Genomic DNA, 11,656 nt, shown 5'->3' with positions numbered 1-11,656 from the left:
AGCACGAGAATATGTGATGACCTGCGTTATTAGAGGATTGGAAAGACAAGACGGAGCAGACAAGGAGGTAAAACAGTGGTCTATGCTCAAATCACAACTTGATATAGATGAAGCACCACAGCTTGCTGATCAAGCTTTAAGTATCCTACTCGCAAATGACAGCATGAGCACGACACTCTCGGGACTTTTCTATTGCCTTGCCCAGAACGAGCGCGTGGTGCATAAGCTGCGAGCAAGCATCATCGACACCATTGGATCAAACCCCCCAACATGGGGACAGCTCGGGACACTGCATTATGTCCGCTGGGTCCTTCAAGAAGGTTCGACACCTCTTTTGGCCATCTGAGTTCTACTATCCACTAACATAATATGCCAGCGATGAGACTGTTTCCCCCAGTTGTTTTGAACGCGAGAGTGGCAAACAAGAATTCAATCTTGCCAACTGGAGGTGGGGCTCATGATGACGCGCCGATTCTTATCATGGAAGGAGACATTGTGGTTTTTTCCACCTGGGCTAGGCATCGCTTAGGGCAGGATTTTGGTGAGGATCCTGGGGAGTTTCGTCCAGAACGATGGGAACAACTAAGTGGAGATATGGCTGGCTATATTCCGTTCAACAAGGGTCCTAGAATCTGCCCCGGCCGTAAGTTCCCCTTCAGTTATGGTGATTCCCAGGATGCACTCGCTAACACAAGAGCAGAGCATTATGCTATGATTGTTCTCACGTACATTGTGGCCCGTATTTTCCAAACCTTCTCGACCGTGTCGGATTATAATACTAAGCCGTGGACGGAACGGATTAGCATGACTTTTGAGAACGAGAATGGGGTGCTAGTTGGGCTTAGCTAGGCTTCCTCATGGATGTGTAGTCTGTTTTGAACAATGGCCTTTGGCTGGCGAGAAAAAGAGATAGTGAACGAGAGCTGTTGTATATAATGAATTTTGCTCAAAGACAGCAAGGCTGGTCAGAAGCGATGGATTACTGGATGCAAATAGGGAGGACCTCACAAGCTCGTCAGGTGACTCCGTGATTGAATAGGCTAAAAGACAACTAGTATATAAATGGCACCAAGATGCTGAAATTGACATGCTGAAAACCGGCACAAATATTACGCTGAAAATACCAGTAAGGCCACTTTGCAACCCCTGTTACGCAGTCGCAGTCACGACTGTTGCGCAGCTATATCACAACTCTAAGCGTCTTTCTTTAGTCCACCTCCGATTGTCTCGAACACAGGAAACATTTTCCTCATCATCAAATCCTATCAAAGCAATTAGCACATTATCGATGCTAAGTAGATACTCTGCAACAAGCAATCAAAGGATACTTACCACACCCCATTGCGGCAATAGCCACAATGCCCATTTCGCAGGGACAGCGCCTCCACCAACCCACAGCTTTCCTGACGCCCTCCTCTCCACTGCCTGAACCACCTTAGATGCATATGCGTACCTATCAACGCCGCTATCTTGCAAGCTTCCATCTCCCATTTTCTGAATAGCATCCTTTGCTCCGATGTAATATGAGGTCTCTGGGACTTGGCGTTGAACGTAATTGTCGAAGAACTTAGTCTTCACACCACCAGTCATGAGAGTGATGGTGCGAACACCCAACGGAGCCAGCTCCATACGCCAAGTCTCGCTGGCACTCATAAAGGCCGCTTTCGAGGAATTGTACATGCCTTGAATAAGGTACATTAGTCAGAGGATGCCATGTCTGTGACTAAAGAGGAGGGTTGGACTTACTCATAAAGACAAACGGAAGAGCTCCATTCACTGATGTGTTGTTCACAACACACCCTTTGGACCTGATCAGTAGAGGAGCGAAGGCCTGCGTTACGGCGAAAGGCGCCCAGAAGTTCAAGTCGAATAGCTTTTTGCCCTCCTCGATTGAGGTATCCATGGCGGGGAGGATGATGCTGCCTCCACTATTGTTTACCAGAACGTCAAGCTTGCCGCCAGTGACTTTGGTCACCTTCTCCACTGCATTGGCGATGGAACTCGAATCCAGCACATCCAAGGTGAGGATGGTAGCGTTGGGAGAGATGGTGAGTGATTTGGGGGCCTTTGACGGGGTGCGCACAGTGGCAAAGACATGGTAACGGTGATCGTGAAAGGTCTCAGCCAGTGCAGCTCCGATGCCTCCATCGGAGCAGCCTGTGATGAGGACGGTCTTTCGGTCTGTGGACATGGTGCGGATTCTGAAGGAGTGAAAATGAGTCAGGCTTGACTGGTAGTTAGAGGAAGAAGAGAAACTCACCATGGGAGTCATGTTCAGGGGGTATTTATCTTATTTCCAACTTTGACCAAAGAAGGATAATAATATAGTCAAGATGCTGTCACCGAGTGAATCCAGCGGGAAGTATACCAAGGCCGTGACTATACCGGAATTGGCAAATGATATTGGAAGCAGCGACACGCCATCGGTTCCTGTCAGCATCACCAGCTGACAAACCAACCATAAAAATCCCCCCTTCACCCTCTTCAAGTTCCTGTTCGGGTAAATGATATCAAGACTCCGTATATCATCCTACTCTAATTCCGTGATTTCAAACCATCGCTCAGCATCTCGACCGTGCTCCCTGTTCTGGGTTCTACTAAATCGCGCATACAACCTGCGCTATCTTAACCCAATTATGCACTTTATCATATCGACGGATAACAAAAAGCCCGACAGAAGCACCCGTCGACTCATCCGAAGCCATGTAATGCAAGGCATAAACAAAGGGCGGCCTCGATACGACCGACGGAAAAAGCTCTACCCCATACAACAGGATCAGATTCCATCGCCACAATCAGCAGAAGTATATCAGGACCCCAACATCCCATCGGCTAGTAGACTAGTAGTGGGGCCTGATCCATCGTTTGCTCAAATCGCCGTCCAAGTGGATTCCCGTACCTTCGCTGATATACTACAATGTAGGTCTTCCCTACACTAACCCACTCTTTCATTTGCGTAGCTAACGCGAATACCATGTAGTCGCCAAACTATCAATGCAAATGTTCTTCCCATTGGGATTCCTGATTGAATTCGACTATAGGGATAAATCCTGGTTCCACGACTCCATCCGTTCCGATGCCGCCTATCTGCATCTCACCGTATGCGCATCGGAAGTCTTCATGGGCTCAGTCCATGGTCGACAACATTCTGACGAACTACTTTCCAATCGCAGGACCATGCTCCATTTTACAAAGGGCGTGCAGATCCTCCGCGAGAGACTAACGAGCGTCGATCTCCGGACCAAAATCTCCGATTTCACCGTACGCACTGTGCTGATGTTGGCCATGACAGCGCATTTGATGGGCGAATCCGAGGTCGCACAGAAACATATGGAGGGAATTCGAACAATCATGGATCTTCGGGGTGGTCTGCGCTTATTCGAGAGCCAGAAAATCCTCATCGAGCTGTTCAGGTAAGCAAGCCGCTTACCTCCCTGTAACATTCAACCTATCAAGCTGATCGACAATCACCAGATGGGACCTAGGCCTCGCCCTCCAAAACAACACCACACCCATATTCTTCCGAGACACCTTCCTCGAACCACTAACCCCATTCCCTACCATCTTCAACCCAACCCCTAGCCAAACCAACAACCCCCAACTCCACCTAGACCCAACCCTAAAGACAACCTTCCACGTCCTCCAAAACTTCTGCACCCTAATCAACACAAGCATCACCGAGACCCCCCAACGCCGCCTTACCCCAGATATCATGCCCTCTACTCTCTCCTCCGTAATGTACCGTCTTCTTCAAATGCCCTTCCCCCCGAACAGCAACAACGAAACCTTCCGTCTAGGTCTCCTCACCTTCTGCCATCATACCTTCCTCCAGTGGCAAGACAAGACACTGCCTTTTGTATTCTTCCCTGCTTCGTATCAACCTCATCTCTTGTCGTTCATGGAACAATGCCAGCAACATCCTGACGATGCTGGGGAGGATTCCCCGGAGCTCATTCTCTGGCTATTAATGGTCGGGATCCTTGCATTGCCGCCGCTGCCAGCATTTCAGGGGACGGATCTCTGGTTGAGAGGGTGTTTGCGGGAATGGTTGGAGAGAGTGGGGATCAGGACGTGGGGAGAGTTGCGAGAGATCATGAAAAGGTTTTTGTGGGTGGATTTGATGCATGATCTTGCTGGGGAGGGTGTGTTTGGTGATGTGCTTAAAGGTATGAATTGTGCTGATAGCAGTTTCACTCGGTGTATATAGTATTGGTGGGAGGCATTATGTTATTCAGTAGTATTCACAATGATTTGAGATTGGGGAGTGGCAGTAATCTATACACCTTCATTGGGAAGAAGTCGGGTAAATTGGACTGGTGTACCACTGTCGACGTATACGTGGCGCTCCCACTTACAATAGTAGTAACAACTATATTGGCAGCGATTTCAACTTTACTGGGCCCATACTGTGTAACACTAAGAAGCACCATGTGAAAGAAAATAAACCAATCTGCATGTGCAAGGATACTATATTCTGTATTACCAATCATATACTTTTCAAGCAGGTCTATCCACATCGCCATGGCGCAATCTCTAGTAGTTTTTGTGCCCCTGCCAGTTTGCTCCCGCCGTTTGACCAGGCCAGCATCTCCAGGTCGACCACAAACAAACGCGGAGAGGAAAAGCAAGTACTGAAAGGGGAAATCATGTCGTTCTACATCACAGTGCCGGCACTCGGCCAGAATAAAGTAAAGGGGAACGGGAGAAAAAAAGAATAATAAAAGAAATCCGTAATAAACAACTGAAGGGGTTCAACATGATTGCATTGTTCGTGACCACATTGTCATCAAGCTGCGATCCCACAGCTGGGCTCACCGTTATCTACCAATCGAGCAAATTTACTGCTCAGCGGGCTTCTCGCCCTCGGCGGGAGCGTCCTTCATCTCAGCGTCGGGCTTCTCCTCGGCCTTCTTAGCCTCCTCTTCGGCCTTCTTGGCCTCCTCCTCGGCCTTACGCTTGGCCTCTTCTTCGGCACGCTTCTTGGCGGCGGCCTCCTCCTGGGCCTGGCGCTCAGCCTCCTGCTTCTCGCGGTAGCGCTGGATGATGGGACCGGCGACGAAGCGGATCTCGTCCATCTTGGCCACGTAGACCGACTTAGTGGTGTCCTCACCCTCCTCGTAGAGCCAGTCCTGAACAACTCGTCAGCCTTTGTAAAGCGAAAAATGGAACGAACGTTGTGAAGACTTACCTCGGTGTCGGTCAGCTTAGCCCGCAGCTTGTCCTTCTCCTCCTCGTTGGCGAACTCGGAGTAGACGCCGTCAATCTTGTCACGCAGCTCGTAGATGCTGGACTCGAGCTCGTTCTTCTTCTCGTCGGTCTCGGCAATGAGCTTGTCCTCCATGTACATGGAGTTCTCACGCTCAGTCCAGGCGTTCAGGACGGACTCATCGGTGGAAGTAGTGCCGGTCGAGATGGGCAGGTCACCCTTGCGGACCTGCTTCTTGACCTTGCGAGTCTTCTTGGGCTGCTCACCGTCCTTGCCATCGGTGTCCATGGCCTAAATAGTCGTCAGTAATCGGAACATCTCGCGAAATTGAACTGAGGGTTATCACTCACATCACCCTCCTCGGGAACGGGCTCCTCGACTTCCATGTCCTCAACGTAGTAACCGGACTCCAGGTTGAGGATACCGTGCAGGTTCAGACGGGCCTTGAGCTTGCAGATCATGAAGTCGTCGTTGGCATCAGCCTTGACACCCTTGACGGAGAAGCGGCCAACCCAGGGGTTGACCTTGCCGGGCAGCATCTCGGGCTTGGCGTAGCGGGCCTCGAGATCGAAAGGCTGCTTGCGGTAGAAGGTAAGGATCTTGGTGGAAGGCATCACGTTGCCGCGGTTGAAGACAGTCAGGCTGGTGTCCTCATCAGGGATGTCGGCAGACTGCTCCCAGGTGAACTCGATGGGGTAGTTGACGATGTCGTGAACGGAGAAGTCACGCACACGGAAGACGGGGGAGAGGATGGCACAGCTGAAAGCACAGCCGCGAGCAATGGCCTCATCCTGGTTGAGGGTGAAAGAGAGGGTCTTGCCGAAGAACTTGGAGACGGCGTCCTTGATGGCGGGCACACGGGTGCAGCCACCAACCATCTCGACGAAGTCAATGTCCTCGGGCTTGAGCTTGGCCTCAGCCAGGGCTTCCTCAATGGGAACGGTGACCCGGTCCAGAAGGGGCTTGACCATGGTCTCAAGCTCCTCACGCTTAACAATGGCGCGGACGTCGACGTCCTCCATCAGGGACTCGATGCTCATGGGAGCAGCAGGGTTGGCCGACAGAACCTTCTTCATCTTCTCGGCAGCGGCCAGGGTACGAGACCAGGCCTTGGGGTGAGTGCGAACATCGATCTTGAACTTCTCCTTGAACTCATCGGCGAAGTGCTCGGTCAGGGCACGGTCGAAGTTGCGACCACCGAAGTGACGGTCGTAGGCAGTAGCCTTGACGTTGAGCTCACCCTTGCGGAACTCGACGATGGAGGCAGTGTAGTCGCTGTAGCCGATATCGACGAACATGACCCGACGGGGCTTCTCCTCGGGGCCGGGCAGGTCGAGCTTAGTGATACCGTAACCGAGAGCGGTGGCGGTGGTGTCGTTGATCAGGCGGAGGACCTTGAGGCCAGCGATCTCACCGGCATCAAGCATGGCGCGGCGCTGGACGTCGGTGAACCAAGCGGGAACGCTGATGGTGACGTCGGAGACAGGAAGCTTCAGCTCCTTGGAGGTGATGTCCCGGATCTTGGTCAGGTACATGGCGACCAGCTGAGTAGCCGAGAACTTCTCCTTCTTTCCGAGGTAGCTGACCTCGGCACCGGCCTGGCCGTTGACATCGCAAAGCTGAGCCGTGGTGTACTCCTGCTCGATCGCAACATCGGGGTCGCTGAATGAGCGGCCGATCAGGCGCTTCAGGTTGCCGACCGTGTTCTTGAGGTTGGAAGTCTCTTGCGTCTTAGCGGCCTCACCGAGAGCTCTGCAGCGGGCATTGAAGCCAACAAGGGAACTGTGTGGGAGAACAATTAAGTCAGTACACGGCTCGTATACTAATAATGTACTGGGACGGGCAGCTGATATGGCGCCGACATGAAAATTCATGATGAGCAAAGAATGGGCGAACTCACGGAGTAGATCTGTTGGAAACTTCGTTGGTGATCTGTAAACCATCACAATGGACTAGTTAGTAATGACTTGGGACTGATAATGACGAGCGGATGGGCAGCGCTCGGAGGGGAAAGAGAAAATTGGGCAGAGGGGAAAGAGTGACGCACAATATCAATACCCTTGTTACGGGCAACACCGACCTTGGTGCTCTGGGCACCGAAATCTATACCGACGACAGACATTGTCTAGATGAGGAAGAGGTAGAGAGGGGGAGAAGAGAGTGGGGGGAAGAAAAGAGGAGAGAGGGGAAAAAAGAAGAAGTAGAAGAGTGATGTGAGGATGAAAGAGGAAAAAAGTGGAAGAATGGGACTGAGGGGGAGAGGTTGGGGGAGGATCCAAAGAGGGCAGAGAAAAGAGCGAGACGGAGGGGGAGAATTTGCACGGCGAGAACTGCAGGACCCGCCACTAGAAGCTCGCGGGCGGTGAGGCGTCGATTTTCCAACGTGGGCACCGCTGGCTCGTCAGTCACTACTACTTACTATCTGTCAGGCAGATATTATCTGTCTAGAGCAGTAAGCACAATTCGATGGGTTCCACTTGGGCGGAAAAAAAAAATAAAAAAATAATGTATAATTAACACACTAGAGGAGATCAATGCAGAAATATATAAAACGCAGGTGTCCCCCAGGTCGGAGGATTACAGGAATAAATAAGGAACCTGGCGCTTAGCAGCATCGCAGCACAGCTTCACCGGCTTCTTTGGGCGCTCGTCGAACCTTCTGGCTGCTGCTCGACGCCTCCCACCTTTCACCGCTCCATTAGTGCCGGCAGAACCCTTACCTGACCGCTTTGGCGGGGCTTATCGATAGTTCAGAGTTTTTCTCCCGTTTGTGATGACTCATCATGTGCATATCTGTTTGGCCACTCACTCTTTCCAGTCAATCAACCACAGTACTGCTAGGGTTGGTATGACATTCTATAGATAGATTCTTCAAGCGTTCGATATTCCCGACTGCTCCAGCTGGCACGTCGGTATCTCTCAGTCTAACTGAATTGCAGACTTCCGTTACAGAGAATCATCTGACCATTGTATGCCAATGTTATGTGTCATACTCCGTAGCGAATTCGATTCGATTGGATAAACCTTCGTTTGTCTTACTCTATTGACTATCGAGACTAAATGAGCACGAATTCCCCATACGCATCCATGACCTCAGAGGATAGTAACTTGGCTTATTCAATAATGCGAGAAAAGAGTATTTGAATACAAACGATGTGAATAGACGATGGATCACAGACCATTACTGAACGAGAGTCAAGTAACTAGTCCATTAGTAGTAGCATGTGTGTTCAAAACAGGCTCTAATACTCTGGTCAGTCGGCCTCTGTTCCTTGGCAACCCTTAGGCTCACTACCAATTCAATCCGATGCTTGAATTCTTATGCACTGCCTTCCGGTTCAAACCATTTGTTCTGGTTGCATATGTCCCTTCTTCTGCCTCGGAATTCTACTAGGTCGCTTGGTGTATCTTGGCTGTGGCAAGTGCCCATGGGGCTGAGACCCAGGAACAGCTCTAGATTGCTGCATCACTGATTGTGGAACACTTGACGATACCTGGGGCTTTCCGCTTGGGACATTGCTCTCTGACTCAATGGTATGCAATTCATACGCCCGGTTTTCTACCGGGTCCTCGTTAGATTGCACATACAGGCCATGCTCTCCACCGTCTGCCCCCCGTGTGTGTAGAAGCCCGGTGTCTTCCTGCGCCTGGCGACTAATGGAGAGTCTGGCCCGCTCCCCGGCGCTCATCAAGGATTCCACATTCTGGGGCAAGGAAATTGAATTGCCTCCAGAATCGGATGTCGCAACCGAGTCAGATGAGCAATGTGGGTGGAGGCCGATGCGAGGCACGTCTGGAAGAGGGGTCAGGTATTTGGCGAGACTGGTCCCCAAAGCGCCTTGATAGTCGTAATATCGATCTAGAAGCTGTGGCGCAAACGAGAGGCGACCATTGACCTTGGATGAAGGCCGGATGGGAACGCCTTTCTCTTCTGTTTTCGTTCGAAAGGTGTCTACCTGAACATTCAGCTCATCCCCCTGGACCCTAGCCTTCTCAACCGCTTCCTCTGGTGTAGTATGCTCATCAGCTCTGGCTGCGTCAGCTCGAGGCCCGCCCCACGTTCGCTGGCCTGCAGTGAAGATGCCGTACACTATGTAAAGCCAATTGAAGAACGGATTCAGGATGAACATTAGGGGATAGAGCCAGGCTTTGAAGCGTTTGAGCCTTATCCCAAAATAAACCATAAGGATGTAATTGAGACCGAGCGAAACTGCAATGAAGCCAACAGGCAGGTTCTTAATCTTGCTGGAAGTTGTTATGAGTGAGATTACCAAAATGAAGAATAGCAATGCAGTCGTCCGGATTGTGTTCTGCATGAAGCGCACCAGACACAATAGTGGGTAGCGTTTCCACAGTCTGACGTCGGTCAGCATACACACTTCGTTGGTTATGTAGCCGAGAAACCATCGACGTCGTTGTTTAAGCAGGCTACAGAATGTCTGAACCGCCTCTGTCTTGCAGAAAGCACTCGTGCACATCTGAATTTGGTAGCGTTCAATTGCCCCGATCATGAACAAGTGCGTTAACCAGCGATCTTCTCCCAAGTGACACTTGCCATAGTCGAAGAGATCCTCACATTGCTCAGCTTTGTCCGCGAAGTAGTATCTCGCCATTTTGCGGAAAGCTGAAAATCGTAGGATTGTCAGTGCTCCCGGAAGGCAGGTAACAGCGCCGCAACCGGACTCCACGGTACGCTCAACAAGCTGCCCGTGAATGTATTCCATGTCCTGTAGGACAGTTATCAGAGAATTTCTCTCTGTGGTTGAAGTGATAATTCCTGTCATCGCTAACATATTATGCTGGCTCCCTGGTTTCAGTTCCATGTCATACATGAAGTTCTGCAGGCATAATTTGTCAAGAATGCAGTCTGAATCGATGAACAACAAAAATAGGTCGTCATGATGCTTTAGATAGTCGGCATATACCTTGTCGATCAACCTGAAGGTTTGTTTCTGGCAATGACGCTTGCCACCGTGCTTGAATCTTGAAACAGTGATCCTTGCCCCATGATATGTCACATCAATGCTTTGCGGATAACTCTCCAGCGAAATCGGAATTCCCAAATGGTTGATCACATGGAGATAAGGTTCATCGATGTTGCACCCATCATAGGACAAGAAAACATGAATGCAATAACTGGGATAGTCGCTATTAACGACCGAGTCAATTGCCTTGATCAGAACAAGGGGGTCTTCTTTGTATACTGGCATGACAATGACGGTTTTTGGTGCGGTGCGGTCATCTAAAGCCTCCTTCACCCTCTTGGTTCGCCCTAAGGAGTGGATCACGAATCTATTGACACAAAATAGCCATGGTATGATTAGAAGCGCAGAGAATGCCCAGAAAGCGAACCATTGAAGTACCGACACGAGCTGGCGAGGGAAAAATTGCGTGATCTGCGGTGGTAGTGGAAGTATAGCGATCATCACTGGAAGAAAGATTCCCCTACATGTGTGTTTTAATACTTTCATCCATGAATTATTGCACTTACACAAGCTCACCTGCACAGTGTGATGAGGAGGGCCATGATGACTGCGAGAACTCGAATACTCCAGTGATCGGCCTTCTGATATACCTTGATCAGGCAGTAAATAAACGCAGCAAGAAAGAGGAACCACTCCAGTAGCGCTGCTAGCAACAATGGTCCCAAGATAGAAATGTAAATGATCTAAGCCCATGGTAAGGGTACTCGTCTTCCGGTGGAAAGGCTTCAGACTTACATCTCTAGTAGGCCATGCGGCTAACAACTTGGATGATGGTTCTTCAGCCATGATGAGACGAGCTAGCGTGTCTTTTCGGCTTGACCAGTTTTCTCTGCAAGTTTCTACGAGAGCTACTATTATAAGTGTGCCACCGTCAAAGGGTCGTAAAAAGTGCTCGAAGCGAGTCGTATTCTTTGGTAGGCAATGGCTCTGTTGCACGTAGATCGAATAAGGGAGCTCTCTTCTCGGTCGCCTTCAGTTCCGGCGACTATCAGTATGCCTTTCTGATGAGGATTGCGCCTGTTAGATTCTTTCTTGGTATATTATGGGAATAGAAGCAAACGCACATTCCGAAATACCTCAAATAATGTGTGACATATTGGCTCGGACAATGGGCTAATGAGAGCGAGACGATGGCACAACTCTTGTGATATGATGCAATGTGGTAGTCCGAAGTATATCCCATGAAGCCCGCCTAACTCCAAGGAACTATGTTGAGGACATGGTACCGAAGGAAGGCTTAGGCTGGAGTATAACTATGAGAAGGGTTTTGATTCAGACAGCTTAAAAGGCACCAACGGGGCTGAAACCAAACGGAAAAGGCAGGTGCTCTTAGCCCAAAGTGCAGTTCTACACATCCCTTCTGGGGAAGTGCCGGAAACCTGCTTTGTTATCCTGCGCCCAGAAGTACTTTGGCTTGATCTTTCGCTGATTGCATCCAAATTGATTGACTCTTCTTAGTGCCAGC

General features: G+C 50.2%; 5 protein-coding genes across 5 annotated transcripts; 2 read left to right on the top strand and 3 right to left on the bottom strand.

Moving 5' to 3' along the window:
• Positions 1-450: 450 nt before the first annotated feature.
• Positions 451-887, top strand: BO85DRAFT_446381 (cytochrome P450; the record flags this gene model as incomplete). Its single annotated transcript, XM_025659491.1, has 2 exons — positions 451-643; positions 701-887. Coding segments are annotated over exons 1-2 (308 nt in total), but the record flags the coding sequence as incomplete, so codon positions are not given.
• Positions 888-1,193: 306 nt separating this feature from the next.
• On the bottom strand, positions 1,194-2,191 carry BO85DRAFT_435514 (short-chain dehydrogenase/reductase; the record flags this gene model as incomplete). Its single annotated transcript, XM_025658530.1, has 3 exons — positions 1,194-1,262; positions 1,333-1,682; positions 1,747-2,191. The coding sequence occupies 3 exons, from the start codon at positions 2,189-2,191 to the stop codon at positions 1,194-1,196; spliced, it is 864 nt and encodes a 287-aa protein (XP_025519142.1).
• A 320-nt stretch (positions 2,192-2,511) lies between these two features.
• Positions 2,512-4,291, top strand: BO85DRAFT_517414 (uncharacterized protein). Its single transcript, XM_025664908.1, has 3 exons — positions 2,512-2,919; positions 2,981-3,413; positions 3,475-4,291. Exons 1-3 carry the CDS (start codon positions 2,637-2,639, stop codon positions 4,205-4,207), a joined length of 1,449 nt encoding a protein of 482 aa, XP_025519141.1. The 5' UTR covers positions 2,512-2,636; the 3' UTR covers positions 4,208-4,291.
• A 258-nt stretch (positions 4,292-4,549) lies between these two features.
• On the bottom strand, positions 4,550-7,466 carry hsp88 (Hsp70 chaperone Hsp88). Its single transcript, XM_025659490.1, has 5 exons — positions 7,254-7,466; positions 7,107-7,138; positions 5,557-6,988; positions 5,189-5,497; positions 4,550-5,129 (listed from the first exon to the last, which is right to left on the bottom strand). The coding sequence occupies exons 1-5, from the start codon at positions 7,326-7,328 to the stop codon at positions 4,839-4,841; spliced, it is 2,139 nt and encodes a 712-aa protein (XP_025519140.1). The 5' UTR covers positions 7,329-7,466; the 3' UTR covers positions 4,550-4,838.
• A 1,078-nt stretch (positions 7,467-8,544) lies between these two features.
• On the bottom strand, positions 8,545-10,977 carry chsD (chitin synthase D; the record flags this gene model as incomplete). The annotated part of the gene is made up of 3 exons (XM_025655685.1): positions 8,545-10,651; positions 10,708-10,874; positions 10,927-10,977. The coding sequence occupies 3 exons, from the start codon at positions 10,975-10,977 to the stop codon at positions 8,545-8,547; spliced, it is 2,325 nt and encodes a 774-aa protein (XP_025519139.1).
• Positions 10,978-11,656: the final 679 nt, after the last annotated feature.

This window comes from Aspergillus piperis (assembly GCF_003184755.1).
Source record: "Aspergillus piperis CBS 112811 unplaced genomic scaffold BO85scaffold_3, whole genome shotgun sequence".
NCBI classification, from domain to species: Eukaryota; Fungi; Ascomycota; class Eurotiomycetes; order Eurotiales; family Aspergillaceae; genus Aspergillus; species Aspergillus piperis.
This window is presented reverse-complemented; position numbering and strand designations above follow the sequence as displayed.